The sequence below is a fragment of the Cygnus olor genome, chromosome 9 (genome assembly GCF_009769625.2).
Source record: "Cygnus olor isolate bCygOlo1 chromosome 9, bCygOlo1.pri.v2, whole genome shotgun sequence".
NCBI classification, from domain to species: domain Eukaryota; kingdom Metazoa; phylum Chordata; class Aves; order Anseriformes; family Anatidae; genus Cygnus; species Cygnus olor.
In genome coordinates, this window is record NC_049177.1 from 92,670 (window position 1) to 117,322 (window position 24,653).

General features: G+C 37.0%; 1 protein-coding gene across 2 annotated transcripts in view; it reads right to left on the reverse strand.

The window, feature by feature from the left end:
- Positions 1-603: 603 nt before the first annotated feature.
- Positions 604-24,653, reverse strand: part of AGTR1 (angiotensin II receptor type 1) — a 29,570-nt gene continuing 5,520 nt past the window's right edge. For both annotated transcript variants that reach the window (XM_040567144.1, XM_040567145.1), the window contains one exon: positions 604-9,157. In XM_040567144.1, the coding sequence (XP_040423078.1) occupies positions 8,025-9,104 (1,080 nt within the window). In that variant the 5' untranslated portion in view covers positions 9,105-9,157 and the 3' untranslated portion in view covers positions 604-8,024. The remainder of the gene's footprint in view (positions 9,158-24,653) is intronic.

Below are 24,653 nucleotides of genomic sequence, written 5' to 3' on the forward strand. Positions count from 1 at the left end.
TGCTGTTATTCTGTACAAGCGTGAGTGTTGTTGGTGGTGATCTGCTTGTAGCTGGAAGTTGTGGAGCTCTGCAGTGTTGATCAGCTTCTCCTTTGACATAGGCGGATCATCAATCAAATGATGTGACAGGAGAGATAAAGGCATATTTCGTCATGGAATAGCCTTGTCAAAATATTTGAATTAGCTTGGTAGAAAACTTAGCCTTTAGACAGCTCCAAGATAAGCAGTGAAGTGTAAAGAAAAAATTTTATCTTGCATGTTAAGTTTGCAATCTTCCTTTGGGCTGGAGGTAAGAGGTCAAAATTGGAATATGCTTTTTAAATGTACTGCATACTTTTCTGGTGTCTTGACAGTATCATGGTTGAGTGCCCCGTTTATATCCAGCACCTATTTGTGGGTCACAACAATGAATATTGATGTTGTTTTGGAGCCAATCTGCTCAGCTGCTGAAGTGTATGGGATATCCACATTAGCAGTAAGCCCCATAGGAAAACTGAAGTTAGATGCTGTAAGAGAGCATAGGTAAAAGAATTGTAGGAGCATAACCCTTGGCAGAATATTATCTAGATTCAAGCAATAAGTACAATGTGTTTTTCCAATAAGCATTTTAAAGTTTTCTTTAATTAACAGGAATTGATTCACAAGCCTTGATCAAAACAAAATCACATTACAACTTCAGAATTTCTGGGTGGTGAGCTGTAGGACAGTGTTCGTTTTCACTAGGAACCCAGTGTCCTTGTCAGACCCTGCACTTTGTTCTGCTACTGGTGTTGGGAAGTATAGCTACAAACACATTTGTTTTTAATCAGACCAAAAAGTAAAACTTGGAAGAAACAATCTAACCATATTCTGTGAAGATTAATTTGAACCAATACTGTTAAATGTATTTTAGATTTTTTTTCAATATTTCAGAATATCATCATTCTGATATAGGTGTTTGTGAGAAATGATTTACTTATTTTTTGCAAAATTCATTTAGACAAAAACCTGTCTAAAATTTGCAAAATCTTTCCAAAACAGAGCAGTGCATATCTGCTGTTCACTCTCATGTAAAGCGTACAGATGATGTTATAGAAAGCTATCATAAATAAACAGAGAAATTCAAGAATAACAGAAATACTATTTGGCTGTATTTAGCAGGTACATGCTGCAGTGTATAACAGTCTAGTATATAAAGAATGCCTTTCTTCACGCTGCTTTACACTTCCATTTAGAGTAATCATATCACAAAAAACAGGCTTAACATTAACAGTTCTCTAGTAGGTTAAATTACATCTCATGTACCTTTATTTTTACCCTTGCTTTGAAAGGTATCCTGCAAATTATAGACATTCTCTAATTTTATAGGTGCTTTTATACAAGAAAGGGCTTTGGATCTGCAAATTTTTACTGTGCTTGGAGGTTTTTTTATAGTGGCAAACTGAATTCTTACAAAAGCTTCAAAAAAGCTACTTGAATAAAAACTTGTGAAAACAACCTTATTGTAGATCCTTTAGTATTTTGTAACTCTTCAGCAAAATTAAATATATATATAGTACTACTATAATATATGTAATATTTTTGTGAAATTATTTTAATTTGTTTTGGTTTCTGTTCTTTTGTATTTGTATGTTCTGCTGAGCCTGAGGAGGAGTTCAGGCTAGGTAGGCCAAGCTGATGTAAATCTATATGCAGTACATTGTCTGCCTTTCCTGGACATACAGTTATTTGAGTTTACAGTGTACAATTTGTATAATTTAACTTTTTTTTTTAATTTAATGAAAGAGAAATCTATAGTAGCAAATCAGCTAATATCTTAAATGACGTCTATACATTCATTGATTTGAAACATTTCTGGTTATTCATTCAATTTCATAAAAATAGCCAAGTTTACACTTGCTTCATAGTATCAGTGGGAAGTGCTTGAACACACATAGGGTGGGTGTTCTTCAGTCAGCTTTGTATAAGCTCCCAACATAAAAGCCTTTCAGTATTTTCCTTTCTGCTGTTTTTATTTTCTTATTTTTAATGAGAGAAGTTGTTGGTTTTTTTTTTTTTTATTTCATGGCATTTTTAATTTAACTGCAAGGTGAAAATATCCTTGTAGTCTTTTTGTTTGTTCAGTAGCAGACTTTGCTTTCCAATCTGTTCTAACAAACTTTTGCTCTCTGATTCTAAAGCTCCAAGGGACTCTGTCTCTGTGTATGAATATCTTTTCTTGCACTAGGGTCTGTGCTTTATTGCAACCTCACAGCACTGCCAATATATAAAGTTAAGTAATAATTAAAATACATAGAAAATCAGTTTTTCAGTATGTAAGTTATAAGCAATTCATAGGTCTGGCCCATAACTGTTTTTACTATTTTTTTCTGGTGTGTGACAGTATAAAACTTAATCTGAGGTGGCATTTACTAGGGATATGCAAAATTAAATTCAATTTATTTTTCATACAAATTCAAAGTGGAAATGTGATCCATTCTGCCATTCTTTCAACAAAACAACAAAACCCACACCAAAACAAGAGTCCCCCTCTTATGTTCAAACCTGATCCTGTTTCTGCTGAAGCCACTGGGACATCTACGCAGTACACAATGTGGCACTGCTTGGAAACATCAAAGCTTGTTCTAAACTGGTGGATATATTTACATGGAATGTTCTGCTACCAGCAACCTGAGTCTGGCTTTTCAGGGCCATTTATTCATAATTTAATATGACTTTATATTTGACTCAATATTCTAAAATCTGTCTCTATAATTTCATTTATCTTCTAAAATGTGAAGCCTAGATTCTGCTTTAAGATCTAACCTGTATATAGCAAAATAAGCAATTTGCTGAATATCCAGTGCAAGGAACTTCATTAATTTAGCCTGTCCTGGAAAACACAAGCCAATTGCTGATCCCCTATTGTGTGTGTGATTTCTGGAGTTAGCTGGTGCTAGGTGGATATCCTATCCAGAATGAATTATGGACACAGTCTGTTCAGTCTGGAGTTTAGGGGGAGCTGTCTTAGATTTTAGATTACAAGCAATGAGGAACAGTGGTATAAAGTATTACAGCATTCAATAGAAATACTTTGGTAAGAATGATATCGCGTAAGATGTAGCCACAGATACACTGATATACTGGAGAACTTATAATAATACAGAAACATCTCTCTCTTCCTTGGGTGGACTAATGCAGCAGCGGAGATGGATTTCACAAAGACATAATCTATTGATGATGTATGTTTTTGGTAATACTTCAGACAACAAAAGTTCTTGTAACAGTAGTAACCTTTTTACAATATAAAGCTAGTTCTATTGAAGTAGAAAACGTTGACATCTGCCACTTCACAGATTCTGACTGCACAAAAATATTTAAATGAAAATAATATCTAGTTCCTGCTACTTCATTTAGGAGCTGTTTTTAAAGCCGAAGGCTACAGCACTAGCCCACTAAAAAGACTTGCACAATCCTGTTCTCAAACATTATCTGTACCTCTTTCTTCAGTGTCTAGCCACATCTGCAGAACTTGCCAGCGACAATGAGCTTGACAGCCCTGCGGTTAGCACTGAGGATTTGTTAATTCAGCCTTGGTAGCAAGGTCACTGATGAAATGGACTCAATGATTGATAGAACAACCTCACTGCTTCTTGCTAGCTGGTGGGATGATGTGCTGGCCAAGCCTGTAATGGAGAAGAGCAGAGCTGTCTTAACCTGCTCTCAAGGTCAGGGTTTCATGGTTCAGTATGTTCTGAACTGAGCAGGATGTCCTAAAGAAATTTGCCTCTCAAAACTTTCTGGAAGTTTTTAATACTTAACTGAAAGATCTATTTACATGCAACACTAAGTATTTCCAAAATGAACAAGTTCCTTTCTAGGCCATTCCCATGCCATCCCCCCTTAATGTGTGTTTGTTCTTTCCATGGCAAGCTTCTCCATGGGAACACTTGCACTTCAGTGTACTGAAAAAAGAGGCCAGTAAGATAAATCATTGCTGAAGCTATGCAAGCAAGCCCAAACCTGGGAATCCTCCTATATTCTCTGCTTCTGTCACAGGTCCAAGTTGATGATCACCTAAACAGCAATTCTGGTAAAGGAAAGGACTTTTGGCCTAGTATGTACTCTGCAACATCTTGATTAACTGTATAAACATAAGATAATTATTGAGCTGAAAAGCCAAATGAATCCCCGCTGTGTCTGTAATGGTTTTGTTGGAATTCAGGTTAACCAGTGCAGATTATATAGTGTGATTTTGGGTAGGCATGTAATGCGGAAGCGAGTAGAGTGTGAAACATGAGTCATATAAAGCACAGTTGCACAATAAATAGAAATAAATATTCTGCATGTATGTGTCAAACAATGCAATCCAACTACTATTCTGCCAGCAGAAAGTATGCATTCAGACAAGTCAACAGCCTGTAACGGTGATAGCTCAGGAAGAGTGATTCCTGGATTTAGGGCTATAGGCTGTCCCCATTAATACTGGCTTGAGTTCCTCACACCAGAAAAGTACAGGGGCAGACTAAAAGTTTGTCAAGTATTTTACTTTGGTTACCCTGAGAAGGAAAAGTGCTTAGGATACTTGTTTAAACTAACATCATGTTGTTGCATCTTATTTAACTTTGTGTTCTTTAAGATAGTGGGACTTTGTTCTAAAGTATATATAACTAGTTTTTATTTTGGTATGAAATTAAAAAGGGTCAGTCCAAAGTTCTGCCAAAATGGCAGTTGTACAGGGCCAGATCTCGCTCCTTCCTGCTCTCTTGGCAAGGAGTAGGTTCTTTGGCCTTCTCCTTCCTCCCCCTCGGTGGAGGCCATGCAGCCACATGCCCACAGCAGAGGCCAACAATGCAATCTGTCACCCAAAAGTGGGAAGATCTCTTTGCTGCTCTTATCTGCTGCTTACAGATGACAAGAGGCACAACAGACCTTATCTAGTCTATGCCTCTTGCATGCTGGAGGTCAGAATATTTCAAAGTGCTTCAATGGGAGGCTGTGACTAGAAGGGCTTGATCCCACACTCTGACACTGCTGCTACACGTGCCCCATACACAGGTCTCCAGCACAATATTTTAAGCAAGCAGGTGGGCAGGGGGAGTGTAGGGCTCAGCAACTAGGTGTTCGTCAGCACTTGTGTTGACGGCAGCTGTGTGGGTGAAGAAAAGGGTGTGGCTGAGCTGAGGGGTGAGGCTAGCATCAACTAGCTCTTAGTCTGGGGCTCTGTGGGGTTGTCTAAATCTGCAGGATGTGGCTGTACGCAGTAACCGTGCTGTGCTCCAGAGGAGTTTGTTCTGCTGCTGCCCAGTTAGAGTTGCTAGAAGATTTTATCTCTGGTTTTATGTGGCTTTCAATACCCATCACTTTGTGGGGGTTTTTGTTTGTTTGTTTTAGGAAATGCTAAACTAGGATCCACTATCCTTGGCAGCTGATGATCATTCTCCTACCCTTTAGAACATTTTTTTTTTCCCCAATGTTATTTGTTGCCTATCAATCCAAGGTTGGTCTTCTATTCAAAGCACACCAGCTGCAATCTTTTCCTGCCTTTCCTGGCGTAGCCCAGCCAAATGTCCATGCTCTTGCTTTTTCCCATGACGCAGATAGGCACAGGTGGCACCAGCAGCTAGGGATACTGAGTCTCTTAAACATGCAGGATCTAGCCTGAAGTGGTCAAAATCACCAACCAATCTTTTTTGCTCTATTTTTCACTGCAATACAGTCATTTTTATCATTTGTGGTCACTACTGATTCTGCTGCTTTTTCTTCCTGGTGATAAGTGAGTCCTTTCAGTTAAATACTTAGTTATCACTTATACAAATGTGCTTTGTTTTTTCTGTTGAGCTATCTATTGTAGTCTGGGATACTGGTGACCAAAGGGATCAGCAGGTGGTGAGGAAATACCTGCTTAGCCCCTTCCCAAGGAAGTTAACATACAAGATCATCCGTCCAGGAGGCAGTTACTTCTACAGTAGTCTTAGCATAGATAAGGATCTGCAGATCTATCAAGCAGCAGGAAAATATTGCTCTTTTCCTATAGCAGCTTTTAAGATGAACAACAAATTTGTGGCTGCATCCAGCAGGTGGCAAGCACAGCACACTAAATTGTCTGAGAAAGAGTTACTTCTGGAATTGGAGGCTCCTGATTCAGTTTGACATATGTACATGTGTACATGAACGAAACGTCATACAGGTGATGGCAAGCTCTGTTAGTCCCACATCAGCTTACTGAGTGCTAGGGCAGTGTTGCTGCTCTGGATGCTATTTATAATGCATGTGACTTATATTCTTTTTGAACGGCTGCCTCACATGCATGTGTAAGGATATAAGCTAAATAGAGAGCATTGTATGTGAGAACAATTTACCTGTCTCTTTAAATGTCACGTTCAGGTTTCAATTCTTTTAAAATACTAGCTTTCAATTAAATAAACCTCCAAAGAAAGAGCATTTTCTAAATATACAGCTTTAGAAGTTTTACTGAACTCGCAGTATCTTGTGACGTGTAAGTAAAAAATGGAAAATCCAGCCACTTGCTAGCTAAGCCACATTTTAAATATAGATTATAAATATTGCAAATTCTTGAGGGTCATGTATTTGCTTACATGACATGTAAAGTTCTGGATTTTTTCTTAAGCTTTGTTATGTTGAAAAGCATTTATGAGTTCACTTATCTTTGAAGAAAATAAATGGGAGTGAATCAAGAGCGAATACTTTCTGGAGTTCATTATCTAATACGAAAAGGATATACAAGGATATCATTAGCTGGAACTTCTTACAATGCTTATCGCCTTTTCCCCTTCATTTGTATGGAGAGTTTGAGCCAGACTTCTGTTCTGATTTATGCTAGTATAAGCTTGAAATCGTTCCATACAAATAAAAGAAGGTTCTACAGGGAGCAAATGCTCCTCATTCCAAGATCAGCTCTATATAAATGGAGAGTAATTAAGTAAAAGCCAAGAATGAAGTTTGGTCTCCGTTGTTTAGTGATATGATTAAAAGTGTTATTTGTTAAACTATAATATAATCATTGTCACACTTCTGCTTGTCAGAATCTGAGTTTAAATGTCCACGAATTTGAAAAACAGAATGGATTTCATTAGCTGGTACTTTTCTCATAGAGTACTCTGGATATTTTACAAAAATAGTTTGAAAGTTTCTGATCACCTCTGTCTCAGAACTCCTGTTTCAAATAGTTTTTGATTTAATGACTAAAATTATGCAGTCAACCCACTCCATAAATAATTTTCTTCAGAGTCAGCATGGCATATTATGGAGAAAGGTAAGTAAACCCCATTCATGTGTCTCTGTGTGTGTGTATATATGTTACTACTATAAAAATACACACTGGGATAAAAACGTTTATGAAACAATATTTGAAATCTATAAGTAGGAGTATAAATCTAAAAATATATTTCTTCTATACTTAATAAATAAACCTGCTTTTTATTGCATATATTATGAACTTTTGCTATTTTAAAATGAAAAATAGTAGCACAAATTAGAATGAGACCAGTTTCAAGGTCCTGAAATTTCCATTTGTGTTTAAAGTTGGGCCTGTAGATACAGCATATATTTGAAAAACAAGTTATATTATAACTCTGATATATAACTCATGTTTTAAAAAAAAAAAAAAAAAAGAAAGAAATGAAACCAAGCCTTTTAGCTCTCAACTCCTGGAACAAAACTTGGAATAGCTCATGTGTAAAACAGGTCCTTCATAATTCATGTAACTTACAAAAGCTTTTCCTTTAAGTTCAGAGATCTTTTTAGAAGTTTTATCTACCCTTGTTTTGTAGTTCCAAGTAAATGGCAGGATGCTGACAAACTCTGGTGTGTCTGTCTATCATATACATTGCTTTCAACAAAGAAAAACAAAATGAAAATCAGCCAGTCCTCCGCATACTGTAAAATAGAAGGCCACTGCTAAATCTTTTCAGTGTGATTTCTCTGAGGTGATTTAATGTTTCAGTAATGAGCAGTAAGCTGTGATGTCTGTGACTGCAGATGAATTTTGTCATTCTTGCTGCTTCATTCACAAGGCTGTTCAAAAAAGTATATTGTAAAACACATCACTTGGTTTCGAGAGACCCAGCAGTCTTTTTAGTGGGCAAGCGGATATTTTCTGGTGGTCTGTAAGAGAGGGAGCTCATCTTCGTTGTTAGACTGGGATGCGTGCTGACATTTGGTGGAATGTATTTTATTAGCTGAAGAAAGTATTTTTTAAAATTTTTTCCAAAGAAAACATAAAAAAAGGGATTCAAACAGTTGTTAAAGTAAGCAATGCAAATAGTGAAGGGCATAGCCGTATCCACAATATCAGTGATTTTGCAGTCTGTTATTACATGTAATTGAATTAATACATCAAGAAAAGTGAATACTTGATGAGGAATCCAGGAAAAGAAAAAGAAAAATACTATTGCCACAATCATCTTAAAGATATCATCATTTCTGGTCTTATTTCTTTGAATCTGATATGCCTTCTTTAGGGTCTTCCAAATTAAGGTGTAGCTTGTTAATATGATTAGAAAAGGAATTAAAAATCCCAGCAAATTTTTGGATAAGCCTAGCCCAACCCGAAGTGTTGTATTATTGTTGTCATACCGAAAACCGCAGACTGTCATGTTCAAGTTCTCAGCAAAGAATATATTACGGTGAATGATGACGGGCAAACTGGCCACACCGGCAAGAAGCCAGATGGCGATGCAAGTTATTCTGGCAACAAACATGGTACGCCGGATTCGCGACTTCACTGGATGTACTATGGCCAGGTAGCGGTCAATACTAAGGCATGTGAGTAGGAACACACTGGCGTACAAGTTGAAACTTATCCCTGCAGATGCTAGCTTGCATAAACAATTGCCAAATGGCCACTGGTACTCCATGGCCGTGTAGGCGGCCCACAGTGGCAGAGTTATTAAAAAACACAAGTCAGCAAGTGCCAAGTTTAGCAGAAAGATGCTGGCCACTGTTTTCAGTTTCATGTAGGAGTAAATGACAATAACAACTAGGCTGTTCCCAAATATGCCTATGATGAAGATGATACTGTAAACAGTTGGAACCATAATGTAGATGTAACTGTGCCTTCCTGAAACGGGACAGTCAACGTGGATTCTTTTAACGGTTTCTTCAGTAGAATAGTTTGGGACCATCTTGATCTCTTCAGCTGTACACTTGTTTCAGGGAAACAATGTGAAGTTCACACCTACAGGGCAAAGATAAAGAGGGAGGAAAAAGTAATTCATACGGTATTTAGTTATTTTTAAAAATTTCAATGAAATATCAAGATTTTCTGTTTAACTAGAGAGATAATTCAGTGTAATAAATTCAATTTCTGATTAATAAGTCATGGAAGAGTAAGAAATCTACTTTTAGTTAACAGACTGCTACCTATGGCTTTCAGTTGAAAACTGGATTATAGGCCCAATTGCTAATCAGTACTCCTCCTGAAAAACTTTTAATGGAAAGCAATGAAAATGTTTTTTTTGCCCTCTTTATTTTTGTTCATAAATATACACAGTATGATCTACTTATGTTTTTTCTTTTTTTCCACGGATGTGTCTTATGGCTAATGCTACCAGTATTTCATGCTTTTTCTTGATTTTTATAATTCCTGGGCCATATCCTGCCCTCATTTTTTGTGCAATCACAATTCCCCTCTAAAAACATAAGGATATGTTTCTCTTTCCAGCTTTGAATTGAAGCAGTAATCAAGTTCTAAATCTGCAAGTTGTGAACTTGCAGTTCATTCCCTGTGGAGTTCTACCCTGACACCACAGATATCAGTTGGCTCAACTACAAAGCACGTGTTTGTCTGGAACTTGCGTTGTCTGGATTCAGAAATTCATGCCACAGAATTCTGTTGGATCATTTTTGTTTGGAATGCAGGCAGATGGAACCAGTAGACCCAAATTTTAACCAAGTTTCCTTCATTTTGCTTTTTTTCTGATATGGCATGGAAGACCAGATTATTCATGATGGTCTCGATACAATGCCTAGAGCAGGAGCTTTATCAGTGACTCTGTAGGGAGTTGGAAGTGAGCCATTGTTCACAAGTGCAGTATGTAACAGTTCAGTAGTTAAATAAATCCCAAACCAGCCCAAGGCAAACAGCATACTGATTCTCAGATCACAAAAACTAAGGGGAAATTTTTTTTTGTATACCAGATGTAATATGGGGGGCCAACTTTAAATGTTTTCTCAACTGATTTCTATTTTAATGTAGACTTTGTGGAATAAAACAGAGGTAACAATGTTAGGAGTTAGGTGTACATTGTTAGATTATTTTTTTACTGTAAATGAAAGCCAACAAACTTCTTTCAATTACTTAATAAGTTTACAGTTCAAAATACAACTAGTTAATGAACATGTCATAACAGAGACTCAAAGTACCAAATGAATGTACAGTTATCTAGGTTATTTTTTTCCATAGATAGGTGCTATATCTCATGAGCAAAGTTTTTCTGAGATATCTGAATCTACACTTAAGCCTTAACATCTTGCATTAACAAAAGAAATGAATACAGATTAGGGTTTTTTTGAATACAAATTAGTTTTTTTTTTCTGGCTTTAAAAACCAACCAACCAACCCCCCAAAAAAACTTTTTAAAGTTTTAATAGGAAAGTGAGGCATAGATTCACCTCAGCAAAGTCCACACAGGAAGCCTGTAGAAGAGCCAGGGACCAAACCCAGAACAGGGGTTGCAGTCAGTACCTTTTGAGCAAAGTATCCCTTTGGCTCTCACTTTATTATCTTTTAAGATTTTATATTATTGTTTCTGTCTTATTTTATGTTCTATTATTAGGTCTGCACTAGTTAGCTGATTCATTTCAATAAAGCTAACAGTGCAATTTCAAGATGTGGGTTCTTGCTAATTCTATCAGAATTGGAATATCTAGTTAACTGCAAACAATGACAAACCTTTTGTCAAGATATGCAGTGCAACACCTCCCAGCATCTCCAATTCATTATGTGAATTCGTCTTGTTTCCGTGGTTGGTGAAGATGTCTCAATATGACATCAGCTATTTTAACCATGTTTAAGATGTTAAAAAGTCAAGCAAATGCATCTCACGAAAACAAATGTGTGCCATTCTGATCATGTGTGGCAGTGTAATGCATCCTGAGCTCAACTTCCTGGCTTTCAAACTGCACCAAATCCAGAGTAGTTGGTGTTTGCCTCTGTGGAACATCATGCTGCCTGCAGGACAGGGAGAGCCAACATAAAAAGTCTGCAAGATCAAGAAATCCTCTTATCTCAACCCTTGGTTGTGGAAGTGCCCAGAAAGGTTTGACAATAACCGGTAGATTCCACAATGCGATATTTGTCTTGCTGCAAAGGTGCTGTGTGGTTTATTCGCTATAGAAGCCTTTGCTCACTTATTCCCATTGAGACAATGGCCAAAGTAAGCAGTAAGAAACCAAAGTGAAGTCTCTACCAAGAAAATGAGCATTGCAAGCCAGACATGCAGTAAAGTAGACCAGGGCCCAGTTAAGGCTGAGCAAGACATTTCTCCATGACTAGATTAGTGGTTATACACATTTTATACAAAGCAGGTATTTCTATATGAGAAGTACTGATGTGTGTTTGAAAATGTTGCAGAAAAAGATGATTAGTACAGCTTTATGCTGCCAGAATTCACCACAGCAGGCTAAGTTAAATGCAAATACTGAAATTGTGCACATTGGTAATGCCATTTAAAGCATCTGAAACGACCTCCGTTAATATAATGATAATTGAATCATTTGAAGGCTGATACACAAGGAGCTTTTTCCAAGAGGTTTGAATTGATGTGATTATGAATTGTATGTCAACATCTATCTCAAACCAAATTATCTGGTGAGCAGCAAACCCCTGTTGTATGTTACTGTCCTGTGACCTTTTGTCTATTTTTAATTATGATGACTATAAGAAGTCACTGATCATGAAATGCTTCAGACTGCTCTACTAACTATTATTTATCACTCCGTTCATCACTGCTTTTGGGTGAGCATGCATCTTTATGAAACTGCCTGCTGAAACAAGGAATGCTGGGTCTGTGCAAGGTAAACAGCACTCTGCCTGGTGAAAGATAAGATCACACTGACCGTGGCTTTCTGTGAGAACTTGATCCGGTATAAATAGGTACACAGATGTCACAAGTCAATTTTTAAACAAAAATGTGTTTTTAATATTTGCTTTGACAGACTAAGTAAACTCTGATTGACCAACCCTGCCACAGTTTACCCACCCTGCCATTAAGTAATGTGTTTTTTTTCCTTCTGATGGTAGGTGGATTATTTGCGTTTCTTACAAATGAGAAGATACTTCTGTTTGAGGATGATGCATTCTAATTTTATATAAGATTATTACACAGGTAGAAGAGAGGCTGTGAAACGTTTGGAACTGTATGTTCAATATATTAACTATGTTCACTTCTTTCTTGTGCCATAAGCACTTTTTCCTTTATCTTGGGAGTTTAGCTCCCCTCCCCTTCCTAATTTCTTGCGTTTTCTTTTTCTAATTGTTGAGAAACTAATGATACCTCCCAAATGTCTCATCTCACTACCTTTTTTATACCCAGCAGAACAACCCCCTTTATCACCACTGCCTTAATACCAGTCCTATTCCTACTTCAGCCTCTTCCCTGCTTTCCTGGGGTTCTAGAGCACTACTACTGCTCACCTGGCAGTAAGATTATATTCCATAAATGGCCTGCATCAAATGGAGTAGGAGTCTGTTCAGATAAAAGAATTACTGTTTAACAAATATGGATTTAGAATAAACGTACTGACTGCAGTTCCTGTCTGAGCAAATATTCTGGTAGAAAACCTGTGCTCATGCAATTATAAAATCATGCTCCAGAACTGGGGGAAGGAATACTCTTTGGGAGCCCTGTGGCTGTTGTCACTTGTTTCAGTGCGCAGATTCCCAGTGGAATGGCAAAGCTGAGCTTGCTGCACTCCCTAGGCTAGTGGCTCCAAACCAGTCTCATAAGTGAAATCTGTTCACAGCAGCATATGACTGTTGCCAGTTTGTTCCCAAGGTGTCATGTAGCAGCTCAAGACAGAAATGTTTTTAATTTCTTTAATTTGGAGGTGCCCTTATCCTACGGTTTTGATGGTGTGCTAGAACAGCACTACGTTCTCAGGTTTCTCGAAGTGAATGTTCCAGCCTCACTTTCACTGAAATTGTAAATATGAAAAAGTATTTTTAGTCCACAGTTGATGTGTGAAATGAGGAGGGTGAGAGCAATGCAAACACTTGGGCAAACAAAGGCACGTAATTCAAGCTAGTGTGGCCTTGCTGTGTGCATAGGCCTCCTGTCATCACTGCCTCTATCTTCCACAGAGGTCAGCATCTGACTTCATGGTAAATGACAATAAATCAAAACATTACTGAAATGGAACTGCAATAGGCAGTATGGAACTGGAACACTGTCAGTGCATTGGTTCACAAGCAACAAGAACAGAAAGCAAGCTTCAAAAGATTCTTATTAGTAACTGTCAAGTTGGCTGTTGCTTTTGCAATTTTGGATCAAAAGGTGGTTTGATATGAGAACAAGTAGAATTTACAGGACCTTGTAATTGGCTGTGTGTTTTCTTTGAATAGCTGTCCTCCTATTCAGTCTTGCATAAAGGAACAATCAGTCTGAAATTGCTGTCAATTTTGTGGTGTTTGGTTTTGGTAATCTTCTGAGTTACAGTACGGTGCTTAACTTTTTGCTTCAGAAGTATGCTCTGAGTATACAGTATTAGCTGCATAAATGTGTATTTTTATGACCTAAGCTAATATATTTCCAAGTAACTGTATTACACTCGATTATTACTCTCACTTACTCCATAAGTTAAGTGGAGCCTTATCCATATTCATGTGTTTCACAGGAGTGGGGCCCTGATCTGAAATAAATTTTAATTAACTTATGCTTGGCTTACCCTATGCTAACACGCAGCAGTTAAATGTTTTTAGCAATTAATTATTTTAACTATTGCAACTTAGAATCATGTAGAGGTGAGGTGTACTAGCGTTTTCTTGTCAGTCTTAGGATGCAGAACTGTATATTTTAAGTAAGTTTAATATATATTTATCTTTTTTAATTCTGTAACATATATGTGGATTCTTTGTGTTCTTCCCCTTGCAGGAGTTGGAGCTGGTCACCTTCATTCATGCTAGCTCTATAGAAACGGCAAAAAAAACTGCCTGTGATCTTTCTAGGATATAGTTCTACTGCATCAAAACTCTAAATTGGGTATTACTTATTTTGTGCTAGCAGAGGACCAGTTATTGCTGTCTCATAAACACAAACTGTTTATGTACTCTGACCTTCTCTGTAAGAACTTCTCTGTATTTATTTCCTTGAGAATACTTCAAAAGTCTGTCCTTCTACATGATGGCTTTCATAACTTATGCTGAAAAGAATAACATATCTTCCATCTATTTTCATAGGCTACTCTCATTATTTTCCCTTCACTTCCCAAGTAGCTTTCAACTCTGCAACTTTTTCCTCTGAAAACATCAATGCTTGAAGAATGACTAAACAGTGCAATTGGGCTGGGGGATGTTATTTTGAATTTTTTTTTTGGTGGTGGAGGGGGCATACAGGAAAACAACACAGTTAAGCATGGTGATATTTAAATTGAAGATTCACGAGTATAATATATATTTCGACCACTAGAGGTCTGTATTTCCTATTTAAAAATAATTGCTTTATTTAATAATGAAATGTCATCACTTTCCACAGTATCACTTTCCTTCAAGATTATTTCTTTAAAATGCAATGCAAGACGAAATACCTATCATAAACATCTGCATATATGTAAAGTATAATGTACCAGTGTGAGCCATTTTATATTTATTTTAGTATCTACTTGCTTATGTCTTATTTCCTTTCTGCCGGTATGTTTCTGTTTTTTTAGACCTTGAGTCTGATTTATGCACTAGTAAGTTATGGAGCAAGGTCCTGATGCTTTATTTTTTCAGACATATGCAGCTTAAACTCTAAACGGTTTAAGCAAAAATAAGAAAAAATATGTTTACAGGGAGAGTGGATATATAGTTTACCTAAACAGTGTAGATTAAAAAAAAAAAGTGGCACATACTCATGGATAATTTTTTAAACTCTGCCTGTTATTAAACATAAAACTTTTTCTTTTTTTTTCCCCTCAAGTATCACACAGGGTATTATTTAAAGTAATTCTAAGTTAACTTGACTCCAACATGTATTTTCCTATTTAGTGGAAGATGTTTTTATTGATGAAAATGCTACTTCAGAACTACTTTTAATTTTAGATGAAATGGCAATGCGAGTCTACAGTTTTTGTTATGCAAATGGTGATTTTTTTAGACCTTCTGTAGTGTATATTTAAGAAATTATAAGCAATGTCACAATTTGAAAATGTATCTTTCTCCCCAGTCATACATACACGCAGACTTTGTTTTCGCTATACAGCTGGGCATGTTTTTACCCCTTTGGACACTCAGGATGTGATGATGGTTCTGCTTCAAATGATTTATTTAGCTAACCAGTCCTCTAATGCTGGCAAATAGCTTTTGATCCAGATAGAGAGGAAGGGTTATTAGTGTTATGGTGACATATTTATTTTATTGAAACTAGTAGATGAGCAAAGAAGAACTGAAAAGTTGATATTAACTGTATTATCTTGTGCCAGATAAGTAGAAATATTCAGTGTCTTATTCTATATTTCTGTGCAATGGGTTATGCAGTGTCAGGAAACTTAAGGGATGTTTGGAAAAAACGCTGTACAAGCCTATGAGGGTTATATCTTGAAGTTTCTAAAAGCAGAAGCATCTAGAGAGAATTAAAGTGATATCTAGAGACAGCACTAGCATGCAGCCAGCCAGATTTAAAATGCATAATTAACAAAAATAATCTTTCAGTTGCATATTTTAGCACTGAGTGTTAGAAATGCATGTGGCAAACAGTGTTATAGGTGAAATGCCACCTCTAAAACACCAGTTTATGTGGCTGTGGAGTAATGAATAAAAACTTCTGAATACTTTTTTTCTTTTTGGACATTTTCCTGCAGTTACACTATTTGAAGACAATACTTACCTGTAGAAAGTAAGCTGTTCTTCAGCATGTAGAACCCATGAAATTCTTTAAGACCTCAATTAATTGAGGTTCTGTTCCCTCCATGCTGGTAATTGAGTTACCGAGAGCACCTCCAGACCACTTTTGCTTAGAAAGAGAACTTGGAGTGGCTTTCAGTTATCCTAGTCATCTGCAGGAGACTGGCTCAGCACCAAGGCCAGCCTTGTTATTGTAGCCTCTGTTCTCAGGGGGCACTGAAGGTCTTCTGTTAATCCCCAAGATTTGGGAAAGAGTTGAGAAAGCTGTCCTATCCTGCTAGGAGTGGGAGAGATCTGCACTAGTTTTAGGATAATCTGACAGTGTTCAACTTGTTAAAATTGAAGGTCTAGACACAAAGCCCATGGGTGTAAGGGGAAACTTGCTGAAAGAAGCAGGCAAGTGGATCATGCCTTGAATGAAGAGCAATCCAAGTGCTAGAAAATTCTTTTAAACAGAAAAATGTTGGCTTTGGAAAAGCAACATCTCTATTAAAGCTTAGTAGTATTACTAAATGCTTAATAATACTACAATGTAATACGTGAGAAACTTTCTGCATGCTCTTTCCAACAACGTACAGTGTAATAATATCACAGTTAGAATTCTGTCTGCTGCTGGAGCAGTGAAAGATTGGACAAGTTTTTGCCTATACTTTTGTAGTACTTGCAAAGTCCAGGAACATTGGAAATACTTCTTTACTACTCAGCTCTTTGGCCAAAGTTAATTCTACCAATTCCCTCCTCATCTCTTTTTTTTTTTTTTCCCAGAAGTTGGGAAATTGATATATTTCTATGAAATTTTATTCACAGATGTTAGTGTCAAGGAAGGATTGCTTAACCTCACTAGTTTCTCAACCTCATTAGAACTTAGTGGTTTAGTAAATGCTGGCGTGGCAATGGTTAGGTTATTTTGTACAAAAGTTTGTTGACTGATCCACAGATCACTCATTATGGCTAGCCAAAAGTATTACTCTTAACTTTCAGTAAGTATTTTAGTTAATAGGTTTCGTTTTCCGCATCTTCTAGGTATGTGCTTAGCAGTAAACATTTTCTGGGAGCTTTTTCCTGTAAACACACATAATTTAGTTTGATGTTACATGGAGGAACCATCCTTGGGTTTAATAAATGCAGAACTGGATTCCACAACACTGAAAGACTAACCATGCTCAACATGCAGTGTATTAATCTAATCTCTTGAAGAATATTTATCAGGCGGTGGTGTAATAGATCACCGTTTCTGGCTTGACTGTGTACCTCTGGGTATCTTAATTTTTCATGTAATTTTCTGGTCTCTTTCTTCTTTATTCATCCTCCAGAGCAAACTCTATTTCATTCTTTGAACAAGACTGTAAGAGTGTGTTTAAAACTCTCTGGTGTTTAGTATGTCTTTACATCTCCTGAGGATATATAATATCTAAATGTAAAATTATCCACAGAGCAGTAACTTAAAACTGAAAAGATAAATAAACTGATAAAGTGAAATAAATGTCTAGCTTAAGAGTTCTAGTTCAGTACTTAAACTAAACAGTAAAAGGGTAAGCTTCAGAAAAGATGTCTGAAAGGTGAATCTCTAAATGATATCCCCGTGTCCCAGTCATGGGACAGACACTTGTTCTGTCTTGATATAAATGAAGATCTTTTCTTATCTAGGTTATTAAACCTGTAGCTGAATTTCTTTTTAAATATAAGAAATTCACTGTTAAAACAGAAGGTAGTCAGTCTTTTTGTTTATACCACAGGGTAAAGAATTGACTCTTTGTCTAATAAACACCAAAGACAATTGGATATATTGGCTCTTTGAAATGAGGGTATTACCTATCATTATCAATCAGCATGGAGTTTTGCACCTCTGGTCTAGCCATTAGCTTTACAGGAAGGAAGAGTAGTGCCCTCCTAGGAGAGAAAAACGATCTGTAAGCAGTAGGCTAACCTAAAGGCTGTTTATCAGGGACCTATCAGTTCCTCTCTTTTTTTAACAACCCCATTTACAGCATAGTGCCCAAAAAGGAAAAAAATATATCTATTTCAGATCAAGGTAATGCTAGAACTTCTAGGGTTTTCAACATCAACATGAAAAGATTTTTTTGAAGGGCAACATAACATAAGGTACTGTTTTATTATAAACATACAGCTAACATACTAATTATGAATTACATTCATAATTTCAAATCTGATGCCTCATTATGCAGTATCTTTAGGGTATTTTGAAGTACCCAAAAGAGTCCATAGTGAAGAAGAAGAATGAAGCCATCAAGTCCCAGAAAGAATAAAAGTGAGATTAGTTTGAGCTGTGAAAGGTCACGTACTGCATGGTTACTTTCTCCAAATGATAGTAAATGAGTGGATTAACACATTTCCTTTATTGCAGCTGGAATTGCCTATATAAAATATAGTGTGCCCCATGTGATTATTTTTAATAAAAGATGGAAATCAAATTCAGGTTTGCTAAGAGCAAGTAAAATCATTTGATGAATTTTGAGTTACTATTCTGATAGCTTAGTTCCACGGAATAAGTTTTAAAGTATTTTTTAATTGCATAGCAGTGCACGTCCTACGCAAATGTAGCTTCCAGACACACACCTAAAATTTCTGTTAGCACATCATTTCCATGGAGAATGAACTATAAACTGCTACGGTAAACTCCTCCAATCTGAGGAGTAACGGAGTTTATATTAATTCTGGCCTTCATCCAGATCTGTATTTCAGCCCGATGTTAAGTCTAAGTAGAAACAGGGTGGTGGGGAAACTTACTGAAGTAAAAAGCACTGGTGAAAACCCTTATCATGCCCTCTTCTAACAGAACAGAGACCAGATATCACATGGGAGATACCTCACCTTTTTTCAAATCACAAAATCATGATTGGACTTACTGGGTATTTAATATACCTGTTTCTTTCTTTAAAGCTATGGGGTACTCTTCACTCAATCTTGTGGGTACCTTCATCAGGTACAGCGTTAACTACCACTCTTCCTTTCCACCTTGCAGCAGAAATACTGTGGTGCTTCAGAGCACAAAAGGCTTAATAAGGAGCTACAAGACATTTTCCATACTCTTGGGAGTATCATCAGCCTCTGATCATTCTTATTTCTTGCTGGAGTGAATGTCTTTGTGCATCCAACAACGAAAGACTTCTAAGTTTCACTGTCAAGATCTTCTCAGTATTTGCAAAGTTTCACCAGTCCTTTAGAACGTAACTATCACCTGGAGGGTGGTCTTTTGGGGGGAAATAAAGACCACTTCCACGAACTGCTCTGAATGTAAGATAAGAGCCCTTCTTTCTACTGCTGTTCAAGGATGAGACAATGTTTTGAGCAGCACAGAGAGGTATCTACGCATTTAGCTTGATGATCAGCTCTTTTTAAAAATCACACTTATAAAGACAATAGTTTCACCTCTATATACAACTTGCAGGTCCCAACTATTCCATGCATTGCCAAGACCTGAACTGAATCTGACAGGAAGAAATGGTACTTGCGTGGCTGCCTTTGTGGTACTGAAGATCTTTAGTTATTTGTGTTCAATTTGAAGTGCAATACCACTGAAAAGGCATGAATACAGTTATCAACCTGAGCTCACCTCAAATGCTCAAGTAAAAGCAAGTTTTCTGGATTTCTCTTCTCATTTGCATGATCTTATTCTGTGACTTCTTTTTTTTAACCACTTGCCATGTTTGTACTTTAGTCACTTGCCCTTTCTCTGGTTTCACTGAGGCAACTTTTGTTGTAGTAGTATTGGGGCTAGTCTTTTGATGGCACACCGCAAATGTTTTATCTTTGCAACTTCTTGAAAACAGGAAAATGTGGAGTCTCTACAATTCTATGTAGATAAAGATCATGTGACAGAAATAATGCATTTCTGTTATCTAAACCAATCAGAAGGATGATGCCTTAGAGTGCTGTGAGGCATGGCCTGCTGCTTACTTTTGCTAACTGCTGGGTTAGCTTAAATCATACTCATAGTAACTATGTGACTTTCTACAAAACTCCTGAAACTCAGTCAAACTTTGGGAAACTCCTACTGATGTCACTACCCATGAAGTTGGGCAAATGCTGAAAATCTTGTATGTAAAATATTGCTCTTTTGGTGTTGTGTGAATAAGGACTTTTCAAAACAGCGTGTTTTTTAGGGGCATTGACAATACAGAAAATGCAGATGGAAACATTTTGCATGTTGAAAGGAAAGAAGATGGGGGGCTCTCCTAAGGTGTCCAAACACAAAGGGTTGAATGGACCAGATGTATCAATGTTGGTAGGAAAAGAGGTAGCTCTTCATTTGTTAAAACACCCAATGAAAATTCACAGAATATAAAAATTAATTTTATACAGCAGAAAGGGGTGAGAAGTTAGGAACCTCAGGAGTGCTACATAAATCTTTCTTTTTGTGAGTCAAATGAAATCTTTGCCACTTTAGAGGTTATTTGCATTCTGGGATTTATCTTTTTGGTGATCACAATTATGGTGCAAATAATGCTTTGGGGCCTTGAGAATAACAGCTACTCACACAGACTAAGGCTTGTTGAATTGAAACCAAAAATATTAGCGTCTCATGGAGATTTCTTGCTCACAAACTGTAATTCCCAAACTGACTCCAAGACACGAAGAGGGTACGTGTATGCATGGATTCTTCCTAACAGTTTTTGCAGCATATAAAACCCTAACACTTCAAAGTCTAAAATATTAGAAATGCGCATCATTTAACATGGCTGTTAGCCAGAGCAATTTCTACAATTAATATTTTTTTCTCAGGAATACAGTGAGGAAGTAACAGCTATGCAGGTCTCTTCCAGACTCCCCTGCCTCCCTCAATGAAGACTCTCTACATCTTCAGCTTTTATTAATTGATATGAGTCAATGACAAGGTAAATGGTTATATCTTTTAATGGTTACATCTTTTAGTTTATTAAGCCTAGTTGTACTGCTAGGTAACGTGTGAAATGGAAACCTGGACTTTTTCAGATTTTTGCTCAAGGGAGGAAAAAAAGGTGGTAAAGGATAAAATGTCTCTTAAATTCTGCAAAGAATGATAAAATAACAAAATGGCACGGGTCATCACAGGATGGAAAACAAGTATTATTACATGGAAGCTGAAAAAAAAAATCAGTATAGCCAGATTAGGAAGGCTATAAGAGGAGAGGTATTACAGTCTACTCTGTGAAAGTCCAGGTACTACTGACTGAGGTAATTAAGTGTATACTTACCAGCCCATGGGCAAAAATAGGTAAAATTTGCTGAGTTCAAACTAGTGGTGGTTGATAATTTAGCAGAAAATGAGAATTCATGCATCTAAATTAGAAATGATAATATTCTAAAATGGCTAATGCACGAGTGACATACTGACAGTGATTACATCTTGCTGTGGGCATCTTCTCTGTCATTGGCAGAGATCACATTAGAGAACAGAATGGAAAGGCAAGCTGCAGTTGTTTCCTTGTGAAGTAAATGGTCTTTCTGGGAGAAAAGTTGTTCTTTCTTTTATTTACTTTTTTGAATCGAGGTGCAAGGTTTTAGATCTCTAGTTTTATTTACTGTGAAAGAAGCAGCTCAAAATCAGTGGTGTTACTAGTACAAAACTACTGAAAGTGATGTTCTAATTAGGTTTCTGTTGCTTTCTCTAGATGTTTGCAGGAGGAAGGGCAGGAGACATAGCTAATAACTTTGTAGACAACGATGGGTGATAGGGCTTCTTTGTGGAATTATAGGTTAGTCCAAATAGAGGCTTCCCTGGTAGTCCCTCTCCCACTGTCATGTTCTGCTCTTGTTCTGCTAAACTAGAAGATGAAGAGGTAAAAGTTAACATTATATATGTAACTCAAGCTCCTGAACAGTTTTCTTTAGTTAAAAGTGAGATATTAAACATGATGAGCAGTAAACTCTGCAAGATTTTGCAAAGATACTCCTTCTGGTACCAGGAACTGATACAAGGAACAGCCTTTCTGTATGTACTTTTAAAACAGTAAGAAAGGTGCATAAATTTGCTCCAAGTTGTGCAGCACATTGATAATGTTCTGACATGCATGGAAATATCTAATGCGTGTGAGGCTTTACCTATACATTCAAGAGGCCTTTTTCCTGCCATGAGCTAAATCACCAAAATGGGGCCATGAGGCATCTAAAAGCTCTACAGGTTTAACGCACAGACCCTTCTGCAGGCTGTGCTTCTTATTTTTACTTTTTCCCCTGCAAATGCAGAAGGCAAGTGTAAATTAATGAATAACAAGCCAGTGAAGACTTTTCAAGTTTGAGAAATACATTGTGCTGAGCAATACAGATATTTTCATCTGCAACAACAGCTAATCTGTCAAAAAGTGGACGGGGGGAAAAAAACTTGCATGTTTTTATCTAATATACTCTCACTAAAAAGCTCTGACAAATCACATCCCTGTTTCTTACCTATCATCAGTGGTTAAAGTAACTGATAGAAACTTTTGCTTGAGTAATGAAAGCATTTGCTAAAAAATAAACACTCATGCAGATGCAGCATTCATACGTGAACATGGACATTATCAATATCACTAAAGTATCTGTCATGTTAATTAAACCATCTAACGTGGAAGTTTTAGCACTACATTTCCAATACCATGGCTGGTGACTTTCACACAGCTTCCTGCTAGTCGAGACATTATGGCTCTGGGGAAAAACAAATCCCATGTTGAACACTTTTTTTCTTTTGACTTCACTGTGAAAAATAGTGTTTTTCCTACTGGAGAACTTATAAAGTGAAAGCAAGTGTATTGTAAGTTTCTGTGTAAGGAAATAGATGTTAGATTTCAATGCCCCTGTTCAAAAGCAGCTTTGTTTTCCATGTGTCATAATTCAGCACTATGTAACAGGATTTGTTTCACTGGGTCTGATTGAGACACTTGATTATTTTTCTGTTATATAATTAATATTCTTATGGTGGGAAAATACTGCATTATGGCACTATGCCTCAGAAAAGCCTTTTTTTCTTAAACGAGAATGTTAGTAACAGCCTAGAGGGAGAAGTTAAAAGACTAAAAGCAAAGGATCAGCATGGAGGCTTCCTAATGAATACCTCATTAGGGTCAGAAAAGGGAAACCAAAGGCAGAAAGGAAAGAAAACAGTATGGGTAACTGGTAAAGTACAAGAGTTCACTCAGACAAAAAAAAAAAAAAAAAAAAAAAACTTTTAAAAGGGTAATGCAGCTAAGCCCTAGATAAATTAGTAGCATTGTAACTGTTAGTAAGCATAACATGGAAAACATAGAGAACCAATTGTGATTTCACTTAAACAAAATTCCTGTTAAGGGCACATCATTATAAGGACTAGATGAAAATTTGATGAGTAGCCAAATATAAAGACAAGCAATGAACCTGTGATTTTGATACATGTCAGTTGGACTACTGAGGTACTAAGGGGTTAATCAGAGAATGAAAGCTCAAATACAGACACCTTAATTCAAGTCAGTGTGAAAGATATTACTGCCCATGCAAAAAGCAGATATTGCAGTCCCTAGTGCTTTGTCTGGAAAGCAGCACACTTAATAGAATGATAGTAAAATAGATGTTCTGCCAAATGTGTACAGCTTTTTTCCTGTTTTTATCAAAGTAAAATTTATTGGTCTATTTTGAAAATAAAATTCATCAGTGAACTCTTTACCATCCTGGCTCTGAGACTTTTCCTGTGGGTACCAAGGACCAGTAATAGAGCAAGCAAAACCAAGAAGGATGGTAAAACCAAAAAAGGTGAAATGCCCTTGCATTATATGATCTCTTGAGGATGTCAGTTCCATCACCCTGCTCCCCACCCTCTCCCAAAAAAAAGAAAAAACAAAAGCAATGCTACAACAAATAAACCCACAAAACCACACAAAGCTAAGCTGAGGTGCCGTGAATCAGTGCATCCTGAGTCAAGTGCACTCTTGGTTCTCAAGCAAAGGTGACTGCAAAGATGCTTGGGAGGTGTAGCACTGCGCCCTCTGAAAGGTGTCACATGAGCTTTACTTTAGTGCTAGGAATATTACTGGTTGAAGTGAGAGCATGCTTGGGTATGTGGTTGCCCTGTACTGACATGGCTTTTTCACTGTATGCTTAAGAGCACTTGGTGAAATGGAGCAGCATGATAACACCAGTATTTAAAACCAAAATATTTTAGGGCCCTTGTCTCTTTAAGAGCTTTTTTGAAAGCACATGGGTAAAGAAATATCCTTTACCTGAATTAAAGCCTGATTTGAGCAAAAACTGCAACTGTCCTATGGTACCTATGGTAATCTGCTAATATTAGCAAAGTTGATGCTGGCTAATAACCAAGTCAATAGTAAAACAGAGACATATCTAGCAGCAAAGCTAGAGTTTTACTTTGAAAACAAGCGTTTTCCTGCCCCATGCTTTCCCTTTCTGATTGTTACACCTGAAGTACAGAACCTGAGGGACAAAATCCTGAGCAACTACCAGAAATTGAGTGATATCAGACTAACTCTTGGGCCCATAAGGGGAGAAAAGGAGGCGGGGGAAGGAGGAAAATTGTCTGAGTCTGAGGTAATGGGAAACAGAACAAAAGACAAAAAGGCATTTTTGTAAAGACAAAAAGATGAAAAGAAGACATACATCCTCCTATAAACTCAGTTTGGGAGGGACATGCATGGTTTCTAAATAAACAAGTTCAGTCTGCATCTTG